Raw genomic sequence first — 19,388 nt, forward strand, 5'->3', positions numbered from 1 at the left:
TAGAGGTCAGGAGGAACCTTTAGTTTTGATTGGAGCCATTAACCGGGACTAAAGAATCCTCCACGGATTAATTTATAGAAAAAATATTCCATCCACGCACCGTTGCATTCTTAATCTTTTCAATTGAACAGATGATTTGAAATAAACATACTTTGGTGGAGAGCTTTATATATGAAATTATTATGATAATATGAGAGTATGAAGTACATATATAAATGATGAATAATCTGTTGTGTTTTTTAAAATATCATATTATATAATATAGAGGGTGAACAAACAGACCTGAAGTATTCCCACACACCATTATTTAGTGCAGCCAGTACTAAAGGCTGGACACTAATGTGGTTTGAACCTTTAGTACCGAATGGTAACACCAACAGGTACACATTAGTACTGGTTGGTGTTATCACCCGGTACTACTGTTGCTACAGTTGTTTTAGTGCCGCACTAGGTTTTCTATTTAATCAATTTATATGTCAAATATTACTCCATATTTAAATATGTTTCGAATAAAACAAAAAAATTAAACAACGAGTGTACGTGGTTTGGAAACAAACTACAATAATATTAATGGAAACATGGAAAATATTTTTTTAATAAAACTTAACATCTCGCAAAGTAGTTTGTCCGTTCTGAGTGTACCTGCTACGCATCTCGAATACATCACCTAAATATATATTTTATTTGATGAGATAATTACACGTTTATTTTCATTTACATATCATATTAGATTTGTTCGAAATTAAATTTAACTAACTTTTTTTTTGTTGCCACATGTGTGCCGCACATGGCCAAACCTCAAGCGTCAAGCGACACAGTCCCGCGAGGCTTTGCGTGCGCTGACACAAATTTAGCTAACTTCGACTATAGAGCAATAATTATACTAACTAATATGTAAACTATCAATATATATATATATATATATATATGGTGGATTCAATAAAACAAATTTATTACTGTAGATGTTGTTATTTTTTTCATAAGTTGGTCGAAGTTGATGAAATTTGATTTAAAACAAATACATATGTACGATATGCAAGCCCGAGCCTAAATGGGTGCGGCCCGTGCGGCCGCACAGGGCCCTCAAAATTCTAGGGCCACAGATTTCAATTGGCACATTAAGCAGTTTAACTCTCCATGCCTCCTTTCTACTAGCGTGCAAATGCCCAAAATAAAGCCCACGACTCCTGAGTTGCTGGGCCACTGTTCTAGCGTTCGCTATCGCCCCGACTATTCGCCTGACCGATCGAATCAATCACGAATCATCCGTGACACCGTCCCTCCCTGCACAACGCGAGTAGACATCGGCCCTGTTTGTTTCCGCTTTTTTTGATCTCTTTTCTGAGAATTAGGATTCTGAGATAAACCAGCTGCCTGGAGAATCGGCTGTCTGGATAAGCTGGGTGTTTGGCAATCCTGATTATTTTGATTCGATTATCTGAGTTGAGTAGTAAAATATCTGAAATGCCCTTGAGGTTGATGATATCTCATTTTTTTGCTGAATACAAGCAGAATTCTATAATTCTTATATTCTTTGAGTATCTTGACTACATAATTAGATCAAATAGATTAATATCATAAATAGACCACTAGATGTAGATGCTAATTGCTAAACTACATAAATAGATCAAAATAGATAAATATTTTTTGAGTAGCAGCACTAATTGCTAAACTACAAGTACATAAATGATGAATACGCCATGGGGAGCAGCAGGCTGAGCGAGGTAACCACCAGGTCCAGGAAGCTGTCCCTCCACTCCATGATCGATCGAGGACTACGACCTGCAACCAACGAAAGGCCCGGGACGACGCTAGCAGCTGCACAAGCGAAGCTCGACCTCAGGAGGTTACTGCCGCGCGCCTCAGCAGATGATGGATCGCTAGAGCCTGTGCGCCCTGCCCTGCTGACTCGTGACGCGTCGGATTGGTGGGGAGGCGTGTTGCTTTCGGGTGAGAGGCGTCTGGATCGAGCTGTCTGTGTGCGGGCAGCGGCTCTGCACAGCAAAAGAGGGGCGGCGGGCGCACCTTCACTGACAGCGACGGCGGCGCGATTCCGTCGCAGATGCGGGCGTGAATCGGCACGGAGGAGCGACGCCGGGAGCCCAGGGCGGCGCCGCTGCAGAGGGTCGCCGGTGCAGGGTAGGGGCGGCGGCGTAGGGGATGAGGGGACGGGAGGATAGGGGTAACGGGAGGGGAGGGGAGGGGTATCGGGAGGAAAGAAGGCTCGCTTCTTCCGTGCGCGAGGTTGGGGACGTGTTGGCCAGAATCGTGATTTGTATTGTATCGGCGATTTCCTTGGAAGCGGCGTCTGCGATAAGCGAAAAATAATCGATGTGTTTAGGTGAGATTTTGGTTTATTTCTATCCATAATCCGATTATAATCGGAAACAAGCAAGGCCAACGCCGAGGCGGCGAGGCCAAAGGTCCCAGACAGCGCACAGCAAGGCCAAGGCAGGCCGCAGGCGCTAGGTGCCAGCCAGCGTCACCGCCATCGAGTGAGTGGCGACAGCCGCGGGGCAGGTACCAGGTAGAGCCGGAGAGGAATAGGCCGATCGATCAGGCCATCGGGGCATTAGGCGATCAACTCAAGTAGAAGGTAAATAGAATAGATGTTTTTTAATTTCCTAATTGACTACATATACTTGTATACTTTAAATTCTTTCTAGAATTTATTATAATTTTATTCTTTCATTTTTTATGTTAGAACAATCAATATCGATTGAAGTCATATCTTCTGTAAATCGATCTAGAAAATATGATTCCATCAACCAAAAGTGTAAAAAGAAACCAAGACTAGATGATTTAACTCACTTTAGAGTTTCGCACAAGGCTCCGATCTTTGCCGGCACGGCCCCGACGATATGTAAATAAAAATAGAGAGAGTAGTATCCACATAGTGTAATATATTGAAACGGTAAAAACACTACGTGTACAAAAGCTAAAAGTCTCAACCTAGAAGTCAAATGGAATGAACATAACCCTACAAGAAAGCAACAAATAGAAAAAAGTGTCGTACAAGCTATTGAATCCCCACACGCTGCAAACTGCAACTGTGTTGTCGGTCAAAACCCACCGGCGAGTAGTGACAGGCAACACGAAGAGCCGGGAGGTCGACGGGGCGCTGGCAGGCACTGCTCTCTCGTCAACGGCCCGCAATTCCAGCACACGCCGCGGTTTGTGAAGACGCAGGGCGTGCCACCTGACCTATACCCGATCAGAAACGTGCGAATGTGCTTGCGACGATTTGCCTGCATACACAAACACGTGGAAACGTAAGTCCGAGCCGTGGTCGGCTTCTCGGGACGACTCTTGCATCGGCTTTAAAGAGCCGATCGAGTCCCGGTGTCAGACTGGATCTGCATGTATCCGGATATCAATAAATAAAGCAAATAACTGTAAAGCTGCTTCAATTAAATCTAACTAATCTAATCCACGACGGTAAAAGCTTCACTGCTAGATCGGAACGTCCTACACGTAATTGGGCCTAGTGAACATAATAAATAACTAAACCTTAACCAGAATAGAGGCCTAAGAACAAGCTAAAGCCGATTCCCGGATCAATTCCCTCTTAAGACTATGGCATAGCATCTACTACGTCACTGGATCATCCAACCCGTTTGCAAGGCCTAATCTAGCAGATATTACGCCAATTCTTAAGTATAAGAACAAACCGTAGCAGATCATATCTACTAGATGGAAAAGAAGCAGGGTGTCGTCTCCATGTAACTAATTCTATGCAACAAGAATTAGTATAAGATTGAAACGTGACTGCACAGAAACAACATGATATTCGTAGATGGTAAGCAATAAAAGCACGACGAATCTACTAAAGCCATGCTACGAACATCAGGATAACTAGCATTACTCGCCATAAAAAACGCTTCAGTACGAGTAATACCGAGGTAAAAGCAAGAACAAAGCTTGCGATCAGGGCAGCATGACGCTTACTTGGATGAAACCCTAAGATTAGGGGTGGCGATGCGCCGAGAGTTGTTGATTGCAAACGTGATGACGTTCTTTTTTTTACAAATAACATAGGGTACATATTTATAGTCCGGAGACTTGGGAAACAATCTAAACCTAATCGCATCCAAAACGGACTCTAATCTAAACTGAATCTAAAGATACATGGCCCACATGGCCCAAATGCTCACGCAGGAGCCGATTCGTAAGCCTCCTTCAATTTCCTCATGAAGCCCAACTCGCTTACGACCCATTAATTAACCTGTTAAATTATGCCGATAACACATGCCCCTGGTTTTAGCAATGATAATTCCAAAACCACTCCGTCGCTTCATCTTCCCGTTAATGCTCATTAAAAACCGCTACAACCACCAAGGAAGACGCAACGTCTCTGCAACTGTCTCCTCGTAGAATGTGAAACTGCCGATCCGTCTTCCATCTTTTTTACTATTTAATCTCATCCCGAATCGGCTCTCTTCATCGCAAATTCATCTTCCTCCCAAAGCCAAATAGCGCAGAAAAACCCCACCTTCAGCAGCCATGGCGATTTCTTCCTCCTCCGGCTCCAACTCCATCGGCCATTCTTCCTCCCCTCCTTCTTCTCCTTCCTCTTCAGACCTGTCTGCCTCCTCTCTCGACTCCATTCCAGAGAGTCGAGAACCGACGCCGGAATACAATCCGATGGCGACACGAGGCGCTCGCTCCTCTGCATTAGGATGCAGAGGAGTTCGATTTCGGGATCGTCTCTGAAGACGACGAGCCCGAGACCGAAGGAGAAGACCTCCGGCTCCTGTTCCAGGAGGAGCCGGAGAGTACTAGCGACGACGGTTTCTCCTGGGATGGAGCCGATTCCTCCTCGGAAGAGGAGATCGGCTCCCCCTCCAGCGACGACGAGCCGATGGGCGGAAAGTCCTTCCGGTTCCTCGGGTCCTCCGAGGAGGACAGCGAGGAAGAGAGCGGCGGTGGCGGCGGCTGGAGCAACGACGTCGAGACCGACGGCGGCAGCAGCGCCTTCAACGGCGCCAGCGATGACGACGACGACGACGACAGCGAGCGGTAGATGTAGGTAGTAGTGTAGAAGTAGGACTGTAAAGCCGAAGGAATTTCCCTTTGTCAAATCAGCTCTTTTGTAAGAATCTATCTTTTAACGAAGCTTATTATCTTTTAACTTGTTTGTTCGGATCTCACCCAAAAAGCCGATGGCATCGCATCAGGCTTTACTAATGCCCAAGAGCCGACGAAATTTAAAATTGGAAGCAATCCATATAAGAACAGAACGCCACCTCCACTCTGAATCCGACTCGTAATAGACACTCCAAACCCGAGCGTAATTTGAGAATCCCGCTCCATAAATTCGAGCAAAGACTTGCAAGCATCCAGAATTCGAACTAGAACCCGCAGAATCAACCAAACCCTAAATCAGCAGATCTGAACCATGGCGGACTCTGCAGCTCAGACAACGAATTCTGCAACCAATGATGCGGCAATCTGCGGCCTGAAAGTAATATTCAGCCTACCCTTTTGACTTTTTTCAGCTTGTTGAGCCTCCAAAAATTAAATTCTGAAATATGACACCACATGTAAATTTCTGAATCTCTGAACTTCAGGTGTCAGACATCCTTCTGCCGCATCCTTCCAATCCCAAATCCTTTTGTCTTGGCCCACGAACTTAAGAAAATCCCACAGATTTAATCTCTTGTGAAGCAAATAGGATTCCTTTCGTAAGTCAAAACATTGATCTGAACCTCTGGGCCGACTGCTTAAGAGCCTGGCATAACCCTCCTGAGAGCTGGACTACATGGTATAGCAGAGTGGCAAAAAGTTATATGCCCTTGTGGCAGGAATTGAACATAGTCGATGCACTTAGTTTATCATTATCACCCCTTGACAAAGATAAGAATCTTCTGAAAACCATCGGCTATTTTTGGTCAGATGCCCTGAACTGTTTCCTCTTTGGCCACAGTCCCATGACCCTTACTCTGCTAGATGTCACCATGATCACTGGCCTAGACATTGGATCCCCTAATCCTGCTGCCCACAAAATGGCAGAAGTCCCCTTTAAAATTTCATCCAAGGCAAACTGCACAAACTGGGGCACTTACATGAACTAGCACATGAAAACAAAAGGTCCAGTGACTGAAAAGGAACACACAGCCTTTTTAAATCTTTGGTTAGAACATTTCATCTTCTGTGGCCCTTCCTTAGCTCCAACTAAGAATTACCTTCCTTTGGCCTACCACCTGGCCCATGGCAACCACACCAGCCTAGGCAAACTTTTCCTTGGAGAAACATACAGATGTCTCCACCTGATGACAATCAACTTGCTTAATCAGAAGAAACTCAAAACTGGAGGCCCTTAGTGGTTTATTCAGTTATGGGCACAACTTTACTTTCAGCATCAGATCCCAAACTTTCAAAGCCTAACCAAGAACTCCTGCAATCCCCGAGGATGAGGTACTGAATCTGTGCTTTTATTCTTTCTGAATCCTCTATTCCTTTGCTTGACTAACCCTGCTCACCCTGCTTACAGCAACAAGATGATCCAGACCCCGTGGCCGGTAACAGGGAACCATTCCACTTTCTTCCAACTGCTCCTGATGTCCTCTTTTGCAAGGGATCTCCATCAATGAAGAAAGTAATAATGGCTGCTCAGCTAGACTTACTCCAGTTGGCTTCTAAACGAAGACAAACCTCTGCAAGTGTTGCCCCCCCGAGTCCCAACTAAGAAAAGGAAGATGATCACGAGGCGAGTCATCAAGAAATCAGCACAAGCTTCAACGAGTCCATCAGAGTCTAACACCAACCAGGTAATTCATTTTCCCGAAACCTCTTCCTCATGGCATACATATGTATTCTGGTTGACTGTAATTCTATTTCCAAGATGCAACTGAAGACATCCTTAACTCTAATAGCCCAGCACAACACGAAATCATCGTTCATGGAGCTGACACTGGAGCAACTGAAACTTCGAATACTCTGACGGATGTGCATAACGAACAGGCTGACATAGTCGAAGCCCCTGTTGTCACCTCCAATCCAACTGGATCGGCCGCACTTGAACCGATCATCACTTCTTGTTCAGAACAGGTAATTTTATGAGCCGATTTAAATCAGCTGACTACTCCATTAATGCACTTCGCTCCCAACTAATCTTTATCGTATCGGTAGGGCTTCAATATTTCAGACCTGCTCTCCTTTGACCCAGCATCAATGGGTCTGAATGCATCGGATGCAGAAATGCGATCACCACAGCAGCCGATTGCAATTACAAATCAGCTTCAAAATATCAAACGTCTGCTCTCTGCTCCAATTACTGCTCTAGTTGGTGATTCCAGCGAAATAAAGAACATCTTCGAGCAAATAGAATCCCAACTCCTAGAGTCGCTGCAAATCAAGCTTTGGTCAGCCAGCAATCTTCTATTCTTCCGGGTAGAAGTGAATAGATCACAACAAAGAATAGAAGCACGTCGTTCTCAAGTCTCTCTGAAAGCTGACATTGCTCAAAAGTGCAAGGCCCTCAACCAGAAGAAGGCAACTCTAGATATCAAAGCTGACATGTCTGCCAACATGAACCGACTCGACCTCCTGAAGAAAGAATTGGTAGAGCTCGAAGAAAAGGTCTACATCACCAAGAAACTCATCCAGGCCGAGGAAGCTTCTATTGCAAACTCCAAGCAAGAAACCCAGGAAATAGCCAAGCAGATACAAGCAGAGTTTGCAGAGATAAGCACCTTGAGTCGGCAGATAGTAACAGGCGATGACAAGGATGACGAAGCAATCATAGCACGAGCAGACGTCGTCCGCACAGAAGCCATCCATGCCATAGAAGAATTCCTGAACTAATAGATAGGCTCAAGAAACTTTTAGTATTGCCTGTTAACCTGAAACTTGTAACTATTTAAAACATCTTAAGTCGATGGTCACACATCGGCTGTCTCTCTTCTCATATATAATCTCTCTTCCTTTTTTTTACTGGCCAACTCAACGTGTTGGCCTCTCATGATTTTTTTACTAGCCAACTCAACGTGTTGGCCTCTCATGATTTTTTTACTGGCCAACTCAACGTGTTGGCCTATTACACTGTAGCCAGATGGATCTCATCGGCTCTTGTTAGTCGCCTTCCCACATGCTCGGAAAATATTTCTTGAGGTGTTGGCCATTAACCGCCACAGGAAACTTGACACCATCCAACTCTTCAAGCATGTAGGCATTTCCAGGCAAAACCTGATCAACCTTGTACGGCCCGTGCCAAGTTGGAGACCACTTGCCATATTTTCTATCTTTGGTTCCCAATGGTAACACTGGCTCCCAAACTAAGTCTCCAACCTGGAATTCTTTCGGCCTGACCTTTTTGTTATATGCACGAGCAACTTTAGCCTTATTTTCCTTAATCTTCTCCAGCGACCAAAGTCTTAGCTCTATAAGATCCTCCACATTATCGCTCATCAAGGCTGCATACTGCTCAGCCAATAGATCATTCTGAAACTCAACACGTCTTGATCCGGCCGTAATCTCCTATGGTAACATAGCATCTTGGCCGTAGACCAAATGGTATGGTGACGTCTTGATGGATTCGTGACACGAAATATGATATGCCCACAAAGCTTCTGACAACACCTCATGCTAGCGCCTAGGATATTCATCGATCTTTCTTTTGATCAGCTTGATCAGGCTCTGGTTGGATGCTTCAGCTTGTCCATTAGCCTGGGCATAATATGGAGATGATCTGATCAGCTTGAACCCCGTGTCATCGGCAAACTTTCTGAATTCCTTCGATATAAAGACCGTTCCTCCATCGGTCGTAATGGTCTGAGGGATCCCAAACCTATGAATGATGTGCTCTTTAACGAAATTGATCACAAATTTTGATGCCACCGACCTCATGGGTACTGCCTCCACCCATTTTGTGAAATAATCCGTGACAGCTAGCACCCATTGGTGACCTTTGCTAGATGGTGGGTTAATCTGGCCAATCATATCCATGGCCCAACCCCAGAACGACCATGGCTTAATAATAGGATTCATTACTGAAGCCGGCACCATCTGAATCTTGCCGAATTTCTGACATGCCTGACATCCCTTGTAATATTTAAAACAATCCTCAAGCATGGTAGGCCAGTAATATCCCGATCGCCTAATCAGCCATTTCATCTTATGAGCCGATTGATGAGTACCACAGGCTCCTTCATGAACCTCATGCAAGAGCCGATTCGACTCCGAAGGCCCCAAACATTTAAGCAGCAGTCCTTCCAAAGTCCTGTAGAACAGGTCGTCCCCTATCAGAACATACTTTATAGCTTTGAGTCTTATCCTTCTGGGTGCCCCCCGAGCCGAATCCTTCAAATAATTGAAGATATCGGCTCTCCAGTCTCCAGGTTCTAGAAACTGAACCTCTACATCGACTCCATCGGCTGTTTCCTTGTATCCAGAAGCCATCTGTGCCAAATCATTGGCTTCACTATTTAAAATCCTCCGTATCCAGTGGAAATTAATGTACCTGAATTGTGACATCAACTCACGGCATTGCATCCATATCGGAAAAAGAGCCTCGCTCTCACATTTATATTCTTCCGTGAGCTGAGAAATCGCAAGATTCGAATCCCCAAATATTTTCACTTCTTCTGCACCAGCTTCCAAGTGTAATTCCATTCCCTTGGGAACAACCTCATACTCTACTAAATTATTGGTGCATGGAGTAGCCATTCTGATGGAAAAAGAATATGTCGCCCCATGAGGCGATACCAACAGAATTCCCATGCCGCATCCATCATCACAAGCCGATCCGTCAAAGAACATGGCCCAGGCACGTACAAAAAGTGCAGATACGTCAGTGTTGACTCTGTCTGCAATGAGATCCGCCAATGCCTGCCCCTTGACTGCCTTTGCAGGTTGATATCGGATATCGAATTATGACAATGCAAACATCCACTTTCCCAGTCGGCCTTTCAGAATAGGAGCCGACAGCATATGCTTGATGACATCCGATTTACATATGACAATTGTTTCCGCCGAGAGCAAAATATGTCGAAGCTTTGTACATGTAAAGAATAAACAAAGACAAAGGTTTTCGATCTCAGGATACCTAGTCTCGGCATCCAACATGCGCCTGTTGAGGTAGAAGACAACCCTCTCCTGGTCGTCATGCTTCTGTATCAGAATCGAGGCGATGGAAGTGTCGCCCACGGACAAGTACACATAGAAAGGCCTATCCTGCCGTGGAGGAACCAAAACTAGAGGCTTCGACAAATATTCCTTGATTTCGTCGAAAGCTTGCTGCTGCTCTGCCCCCCAGTGAAACTCATCATTGGACTTGATCTTCACCAGACCCATGAACGGCTCGATACGCCCAGACAGGTTGGAGATAAATCGTCTGACAAAGTTGATTTTGCCGATGAGCTTTTGTAACTCCTTCTTTGTAGTAGGCGGCTTCATTGTCTTTACCGCCTCCTGACTCTTCAAGCCGATCTCGATTCCTCGCTCATGTACCAGGAATCCTAGAAACTGACCGACTGATACAACAAAGCCACATTTCTTCGGGTTCATTTTGAGCCCAAACTTCCGAGTTCGCTCCAAAACCTTACGCAAATCTTCCATATGCCCCCCGGCTGACATGGACTTGACCACAACATCATCAATGTAGATTTCTACCAGCTTGCCGATGAGATCATGAAAAATGTAATTCATGGCGCGTTGATACGTTGCACCGGCATTTCTCAACCCAAAGGGCATAACCAAGTACTCGAACAAGCCGACCGCACCTGGTACTCTGAACGCGGTCTTGCTTATGTCCTCTAGAGCCATGAAGATTTGGTTGTAGCCAGCATTATCATCCATAAAGCTCAGCATTTTGTGGCCGGCAGCAGCGTTAAATAGTGAAAAGATGGAAGACGGATCGGCAGTTTCACATTCTACGAGGAGCCAGTTGCAAGGACGTTGCGTCTTCCTTGGTGATTACAGTGTGTTTAATGAGCATTAACGGGAAGATGAAGCGACGGATTGGTTTTGGAACTATCATTGCCAAAACCAAGGGGGCATGTGTTATCGCCATAAATTAATAGGATTAATTTATGGGCCGAAATCAAGATGGGCTTAAAGCAGAAGACTAAAGAAGACTTGTAAATCGGCTCCTGCGTGAGCATCTAGGCCACATGGGCCATGTATCTTTAGATTTAGTTCAAGGTTAGAGATAGAGTCCGATCGAGACAAGATTAGTTTAGATTGTTTCCCAAGTCTCTGGACTATAAATATGTATCCTTTGTTATTCGTAAAGGAGAGCATCATCACGTCTCGCAAACAACAACTCTCGGCGCATCGCCACCCCTAATCCTAGGGTTTCATCCAAGTAAGTGCCATGCTGCCCTGATCGCTTCTTGCGATCAAGGCAGTATTGTTCTTGCTTTTACCTTGGTATTACTCGTACTGAAGCGTTTTTGATGGCGAGTAGTACTAGTTATCCTGATGTTCGTAGCATGGCTTTTAACAGATCTGTTATGCTTCGTTGCTTATTATCTACGAATATCATGTTGTCTCTGTGCAATCACGTTTAAATCTCATGCTAGTTCTTGTCGCATAGAACTAGTTGCACAGAGGCAACACCCTGCTTCTTTTATGTCTAGTAGATCTGATCTGTTATGGTTTGCTCTTATCCAAGCGACTATGACTTAATCCCACTGCCACCCAAGTATCGGCTTCCGGAGTTCACCAAGTTCAACGGGTCAGAGGGAGCTAGCTCCATCGAGCATGTGAGCCGATACTTAACGCAGCTTGGGATGATCTCAGTGTCGGATCCATTAAGGGTCCGGTTCTTCGGCCAATCCCTTACAGGCCCAGCTTTTGGATGGTATGCATCGCTGGCGCTGGATTCGATTCGGACCTGGAGGCAGCTTGAAGATCAATTCCATACCCAGTACCATTCGGATACTGCTGAAGCTAGAATTGCCGACCTCGCCCAGGTCAGGCAAAAGCGAGGGGAGACTGTGTCGGAGTATATACAGCGCTTCAGAGAAGTCAAGAGCCGATGCTACTCGTCGCGCATCACAGAGAAGGAGGCAGTCGATCAGGCTATTCTGGGACTTGCTAAGGCGATCAAGGATGCGGCTTTTCCGTTGGAGTTCACATCTCTGGCGCACCTGGTGCAGAAGCTTACGACATACGAGCATTATCATCCTGAGCTGTACCAGGACAAGTTCAAGCGCCATGTAAACATGGCACAAGCAGAAGAATCTGACGACTCTGGCGAGGAGCAAGAAGTGGCCGTGGCAGAGTGGACTCGGGGGGCAAACCCTGTCCCGTGCAAGTGGGTCAAACAACAGGGACTTGTGAAGGGCTTCGACTTCGACGTGACTAAAGCAGAGCAGATATTCGATTTGCTCCTCAAAGAGAAACAGCTGAAGCTTCCAGAAAATCACAAGCTACCGACGGCACAAGAGCTGCAGGGGAGGTTGTACTGCAAATGGCACCACTCGTTCACTCATTCCACGGGTGAATGCAAGGAGCTACGTCGTCAGATACAATCGGCTATCGAGCAAGGCCGATTAATCCTGGCTCAACACACGATGAAGGTTGACACCAAGCCCTTCCCGCAAGCTAACGTGGTGGAGCTGTCAGCTTTCGGATCCGAGGGCCAGGACTTGGCATTCCAGATCAACATGGTGGGACCCACGCACCGCCATAACAAGCAGAGGAGAGAGGCCGCTTCTGGCAAACAGCCGCAAGATGAATGTGAGCTGGAACAGCGACATGTAACTGAAGAGCAAGTGCGTCACATCCGCAACCAGCTTCCAGCTTCTAATTGGCTTTTGAAAAAATACCAGTACCAGTACCAGTACCAGCTACGCCGCCGATACGAATCGGAAGAAGATGAGTACGAGCACCGCTCAGGGAGGACACTGGGGAGACGCCAGGCTATACGCGACCACTGGCACTGCCCGTTCTTCAGGTATTGCTGGAATTCCGGCATGAGCCGATTGCCTACTATAGATGATTGTTTGGAGTGCAGGCCTCGAGGACGACAGCAGGACGAGACATCGGTGTTCCAGCGCTTGGGGCCCGGAACACGTCAGGATGACCACGTGAGGCGCCCATCCAAGGGTGATTCCGAGCCAGAGGAAGAAGACAGGTACCATCGCCCACGGTGGTGTCCTGATGGGCTCAATCGCTCGCAGAAGCGCAGGGTGCAGCGCTTGCGCAATCTGGAAGAGGCAGAAGCAAAGTATCTTGACGTGCTGAGGAAAGCGCGTCCGGATCTCGCGGAGCAAGTCAGATGACCGCGAAGGGATGAAAGGCGCCCTCCGAGAAAAGAGTGGCGCGCCAAGCAGACAAAAGCCGATGAGAAGCCATCGGCTGATGTGAACATGGTGTTCGTGCTCCCGTCGGAGTTTCGAGCACCCCAATCGGAGGAATTGGCCATCGCGCAGCTGGATCTCGGCCCACGGCCAATCATTTTCGAGAAGCCCAAGGAGAAGAGCTATAAGCACCTGAAGGGGTTATATCTCAAGGGCTTCATCGACGGCAAGCCTGTGAACAGGATGTTGGTCGACACTGGTGCCGCAGTCAACCTGATGCCATACTCTGTGCTGCGCCGATTGGGTCGTTCTTCTGCCGATCTGATCAAGACCAATGTGATTCTTAATGACTTTAATGGACAGCCATCAGAGGCGATGGGGGTTCTTAATGTGGAACTGACAGTGGGCCGCAAGACTGTACCAACATCGTTCTTCATCGTTAACAGCAAGAGTACGTACACAGTGCTGCTTGGAAGGGACTGGATTCATGCCAACTGTTGTATCCCTTCCACAATGCACCAGTACCTCATCCAATGGGATGGCGATGAAGTGGAAGTGGTCCCTGCAGACGATTCCAGTGAGATCTCGGTCGCAGATATGAACGCCTGGGATGCGGAAGGACAAGAGCCAATCTCAGGGATCGCCCTGGAAGACTGTGATTGGATCGAGGCGACAAAACATGGACTGAGGCTGGTCTTATCCACTGGCCTCACAGAATAGATGCATCCTGGCAAGCCACGGGGTGTAATAGAAATAGAGAGGCCGGTCCCAACGATCGGCCCCAAAAAATACAAAAATTCTGTTTGTGGTCAAAATTGTTACATCATGCACACATGATGGCCTGCTCTGGCAGTTGGCCACTCATTGACTATTTGGCTCTGAATGATAATAGAAGTATAGAAGCGGCCAGCCCATGCGGTTGGCCAAATAATTTTTCTTATCATCTCCCTGTGTTTGCCACTGATCTTGTGGATAGTGAAGACTCGCTTGCGTTCGCAGCTGATTTTTCAGATGACGGCAAACTCGGATACGGGTTCACATCAGCTGATGATTTGGAAGAGGTTGACATCGGTCCTGGGGATAAGCCACAGCCGACATTTATCAGCAAGAAGTTGGATCCGGCTTTGCGAGAGGAGATGATTACACTGCTAAAAGAATACCGGGATTGCTTTGCATGGGACTACACCGAGATGCCCGGACTGGATAGAAGCATAGTCGAGCATCGGCACCCGCTCAAGAAAGGATTTCGGCCGTTTCAGCAATGAGCACGTCAGATGAAGGCCGAAGTCCTAGAAGAAGTTAAGAAAGAGGTGGAGAAGATGCTGGATGCTGGGTTCATCAGGCCGTGCCGATATGCAGAATGGATCTCTAGCGTGGTACCGGTACAAAAGAAGGATGGCCGATGGCGTGTTTGCGTCGATTTTTGAGATCTCAACAGAGCAACACCAAAGGACGAATACCCGATGCCTGTTGCAGAAACATTGATCAACGCAGCTGCTGGCCACAAAATGATGAGTTTTATGGATGGCAATGCTGGTTACAACCAGATCTTCATGGCCCCAGAGGACGTGAGCAAGACTGTGTTCAGAGTACCAGGTTCAGTTGGCTTGTTCGAGTACTTGGTTTTGACCTTCGGGTTGAAAAATGCCGGTGCAACGTACCAACGTGCTATGAATTACATTTTTCATGATCTCATCGGCAAGCTGGTAGAGATTTATATTGATGATGTCGTGGTCAAGTCCAAATCAGCTGGAGGGCATTTAGAAGATCTGTGTCAAGTTTTGGAGCGGACCCGGAGGTTTGGGCTCAAAATGAACCCAAAAAAGTGCGCTTTCGGTGTGTCGGCCGGTCAGTTTCTGGGATTCCTGGTGCATGAACGGGGAATCGAGATTGGCCTAAAGAGTCAAGAAGCTGTAAAGACGATGAAGCCACCTACTACAAAGAAGGAGTTGCAGAAACTCATCGGTAAAATTAATTTTGTCAGGCGATTTATTTCTAATCTGTCTGGACGCATTGAGCCGTTTATGGGGTTAGTAAAGATCAAATCCGATGATGAGTTTCGCTAGGGGACAGAACAGCAACAAGCTTTCGATGAAATCAAGGAGTATTTGTCAAAGCCCCTAGTATTGGTTCCTCCTCAGCAAGATAGGCCGTTCTATGTATACCTATCCGTGGGTGACACTTCCATTGCTTCGGTGCTAGTCCAGAAGCATGACGGGCAAGAGAGGGTGGTTTTCTACCTCAGCAGACACATGTTAGACGCCGAGACCAGGTATCCTGAAATCGAGAAGCTTTGTCTTTGCTTATACTTTACATGTACGAAGCTTCGCCATATTTTGCTCTCGGCGGAAACAATTGTCATATGCAAATCGGATGTCATAAAGCATATGTTGTCGGCCCCTGTCCTTAAAGGCCGACTTGGAAAATGGATGTTTGCATTGTCAGATTTCGATATCCGGTACCAGCCTGCAAAAGCAGTCAAAGGACAAGCACTGGCGGATCTTGTTGCGGACAGGATCAGCACTGATATTGCTGCATTATTTATTCGTGCTTGGGCTATGTTCTTTGATGGATCGGCTTGTGATGATGGATGCGGTGTGGGAATTCTGTTGGTGTCGCCTCGGGGGTGACTTACTCCTTCTCCATCAGGATGACTGCCCCGTGCACCAATAATCTGGTGGAATATGAAGCCGTTCGCAAAGGGATGGAATTGCTTCTTGAAGCCGGTGCAGAAGCGGTGGAAATTTTTGGAGATTCGAAGCTGGTGATTTCTCAGCTCACGGAAGAATATAGGTGTGAGAGCGAGGCTCTTTTCCCGATATGGATGCAGTGCCATGAGTTGATGTCACGATTCAGGTACATCAATTTCCACTGGATACGCAGGACTCTGAACAATGAAGCCAATGATTTGGCACAGATGGCTTCTGGCTACAATGAGACAGCCGATGGAGTCAAGGTGGAGGTTCAGTTTCTAGAACCCAGAGACTGGAGAGCCGATATCTTCAATTACTTGAAGGATTCGGCTCGGGGGACACCCAGAAGGATAAGACTCAAGGCCATGAAGTACGTTCTGATAGGGGATGACATGTTCTATAGGACCTTGGAAGGACTGCTACTTAAATGTCTGGGACCTTCAGAGTCAAATCGGCTCTTGCATGAGGTTCATGAAGGAGCTTGCGGTACTCACCAATCGGCTCATAAGATGAAGTGGCTGATTAGGAGATCGGGTTATTACTGACCCAATATGCTGGAAGATTGTTTCAAATATTATAAAGGATGTCAGGCATGTCAGAAGTTTGGCAAAGTTCAGATAGTGCCGGCGTCAGTGATGAATCCGATCATCAAACCGTGGGCATTCAGAGGTTGGGGCATGGACATGATCGGACAAATCAACCTGTCGTCCAGCAAGGGTCACCAATGGGTTTTAGCTGCCACAGATTATTTCACAAAGTGGGTAGAGGCGGTGCCCATGAGGTCGGTAGCGTCAAGAGATGTGATCAGCTTTGTCAAAGAGCACATCATTCACAGATTTGGGATTCCTCAGACCATTACGGCCGATGGAGGATCGGTCTTTATATCGGAGGAGTTCAGAAAGTTTGCCAATGACATGGGGATTAAGCTGATCAGATCATCTCCATATTATGCCCAAGCTAATGGACAGGCTGAAGCATCCAACCAGAGCCTCATCAAGCTCATAAAAAGAAAGATCGATGAATATCCGAGGCGCTGGCATGAGGTGTTATCAGAAGCTTTGTGGGCATATCGTATTTCATGTCATGGGTCCACCAAGACGTCGCCGTACCATCTAGTCTACGGCCAGGATGCTGTGCTACCGTGGGAGATCACGGCCGGATCAAGGCGTGTTGAGTTTCAGAATGATCTATCTGCTGAACAGTATGCAGCCTTGATGAATGACAACATGGAGGACCTAACGGAACTAAGACTTTGGTCATTTGAAAAGATCAAAGAAAATAAGGCTAAAGTCGCCCGTGCATACAACAAGAAGGTCAAGCCTAAGGATTTCCATGTGGGAGACTTGGTTTGGGAGGCAGTATTGCCGTTGGGAACTAAAGATAAAAAGTTCGGTAAATGGTCTCCAACTTGGCATGGGCCGTACAAGGTTGATCAGGTTTTGCCTGGGAATGCGTACATGCTCGAGGAATTGGACGGCGTCAAGTTTCCTGTTGCTGTCAATGGACAGCATCCGAAGAAGTATTTCCCGAGCATGTGGAAAGGCGAGTAACAAAAAGCCGATGAGATCCATCTGCCTGCAATGTAATAGGCCAACACGTTGAGTTGGCTGCAAAAAAAAATGATGATGACAGGCCAACACGTTGAGTTGGCCGGTAAAAAAAAATTGATGATAGGCCAACACATTGAGTTGGCCGGTAAAAAAAAACGCATATGAGAAGTAAGATAGCCGATGTATAACCATCGACTTAAGATGTTTTAAAACAAGTACAAGTTTCAGGTTAACAGGCAGTACTGATTGTCTCTTGAGCCTATCTACTGGTTCAGGAATTCTTCTATGGCGTGGATGGCTTTAGTACGGACGACATCTGCTTGTGCTATAATCGCTTCGTCATCCTTGTCATTGCCTGAAACTATCTGCCGACTCAAGGTGCTGATCTCTGCAAACTCTGCTTGTATCTGCTCAGATATTTTCTGGGTTTCTTGTTTGGAGTTTGCAATGGAAGTTTCCTCGGCCTGGATGAGTTCCTTGGTAGTGCGGACCTTTTCTTCGAGTTCCGACAATTCTTTCTTCAGGAGGTCGAGTCGATTCATGTTGGCAGACACGTCAGCTTTGATATCTAGAGTTGCTTTCTTCTGGTTAAGGGCCTTGCACTTTTGGGTAGTGTCAGCTTTCAGAGAAGCTTGGGAGCGACGTGTTTCCATTCTTTGTTGTGCTTTACTCACTTCTATCCGAAAGAATGAAAGGTTGCTGGCTGACCAGAGCTTGATTTGCAATGGCTCCGGGAGTTGGGATTCTATTTGCTCGAAGATGTTCTTTGTCTTGCTGGAATCATTAACTAGAGCAGTGATCGGAGCAGATAGAAGGTCCTTGATAAGTTGAAGCTGATGTGCCAAGTTAGCCGATTGCTGCAGAAAGGATGTCTCTTCTCCAGGGGTTGTCAGGCCCATTGATGCAGGGTCGAAGGAAAGCAAACCTAAAATATCGAAACTCTATGGGCGTATATGGAGTTAGAGTAAGATGCATTTATGGAGTTATCGGCTGGTTCAGAATTGGTTTTGTAATGTTACCTGTTCTGAAGAAGAAGTGTTTGGCGGTTCAGGAGCAATCGTCCTATCAGAGCTGGTGTTGACGTCAAGAGCATCGGTTTGTTCCTCGCTTGCATCCGACAGTGCATCAGGAGTTGCAGCCATCTCATGTTGATCCGGGCTTTCTGCATTGGGGATGTCTTCAGCTGCATCCTGAACATAGAACTACAGTCAACCAAAGTATGCGTATACGAGATAGAAAAAAAGGGTTTTAGAAAGAAGAGTTACCTGGTTGGTGTTGGACTCTGATGGACTTGGGGATGCTGGTGCTAGTTTCTTGACCACTCGCCTTGTAATCATCTTCCTTTTCTTGGTCAAGACTCGGGGGTCAACACTTGCAGAAGTTTGTCTTCGCTTGGAAGCCGACTGAAGTAAGTCTGGCTGAACAGTCATTATCACTTTCTTCATTGGTGGGGATCCTTTGCAAAAGAGTACATCAGGAGCAGTTGGAAGAAAGTGGAATGGCTCCCCAGTGCTGGTCATAGGTTCTGGACCATCTTGTCGCTGCAAACAGGGTGGGTTAGAATTAGACAGATGCAAAGGTTGAAGGACTTAGAAGGATGAATGCACAAATTTAGTACCTCTTCCTCGGGAATTACATATTCAAGGTCGATTTGCTGCAGTCGAGGACCTAGAGCTTTTCTGAAGATATGAGTTTTCCACATGTTCCACCAGGTATCAAAACCGATTGATGAAGAAGTGAAGGACAGATCGGCTGGTATTGGAATGTGGAGATTGTCAAACATGCTGTAGCATCTCGAGCTAGTTAGACCATCAGGCAGATCGGCTCTACTCTCCACCAAATGGTGCATATGGAAGTGGGGAGGGACATGTCCTAGGCTAAATTGCCGAGCTGCTATA

At 46.5% G+C, this 19,388-nt stretch overlaps 1 protein-coding gene across 1 annotated transcript; it reads right to left on the bottom strand.

Moving 5' to 3' along the window:
- Nucleotides 1-2,952: 2,952 nt before the first annotated feature.
- On the bottom strand, nucleotides 2,953-18,944 carry LOC120639938. Its single transcript, XM_039915855.1, has 4 exons — nucleotides 18,756-18,944; nucleotides 18,510-18,680; nucleotides 18,349-18,431; nucleotides 2,953-2,980 (listed from the first exon to the last, which is right to left on the bottom strand). Exons 1-4 carry the CDS (start codon nucleotides 18,933-18,935, stop codon nucleotides 2,953-2,955), a joined length of 462 nt encoding a protein of 153 aa, XP_039771789.1. The 5' UTR covers nucleotides 18,936-18,944.
- Between the last annotated feature and the right edge of the window lie 444 nt (nucleotides 18,945-19,388).

The sequence above is a fragment of the Panicum virgatum genome, chromosome 7K, assembly GCF_016808335.1.
Source record: "Panicum virgatum strain AP13 chromosome 7K, P.virgatum_v5, whole genome shotgun sequence".
Classification (NCBI taxonomy): domain Eukaryota; kingdom Viridiplantae; phylum Streptophyta; class Magnoliopsida; order Poales; family Poaceae; genus Panicum; species Panicum virgatum.

Excerpts from the sequence above, each read along its gene's own strand:
- LOC120639938 (XM_039915855.1), bottom strand. The coding sequence starts at position 18,935 with ATGAAGAAAGTGATAATGACTGTTCAGCCAGACTTACTTCAGTCGGCT. Across the intron at positions 18,681-18,755 it reads CAGAGTCCAACACCAACCAG|GATGCAGCTGAAGACATCCC; the intron begins GTAACTCTTCTT and ends TTCTATGTTCAG. Across the intron at positions 18,432-18,509 it reads ACACTTCTTCTTCAGAACAG|AGTTTCGATATTTTAGGTTT; the intron begins GTAACATTACAA and ends ATACGCCCATAG.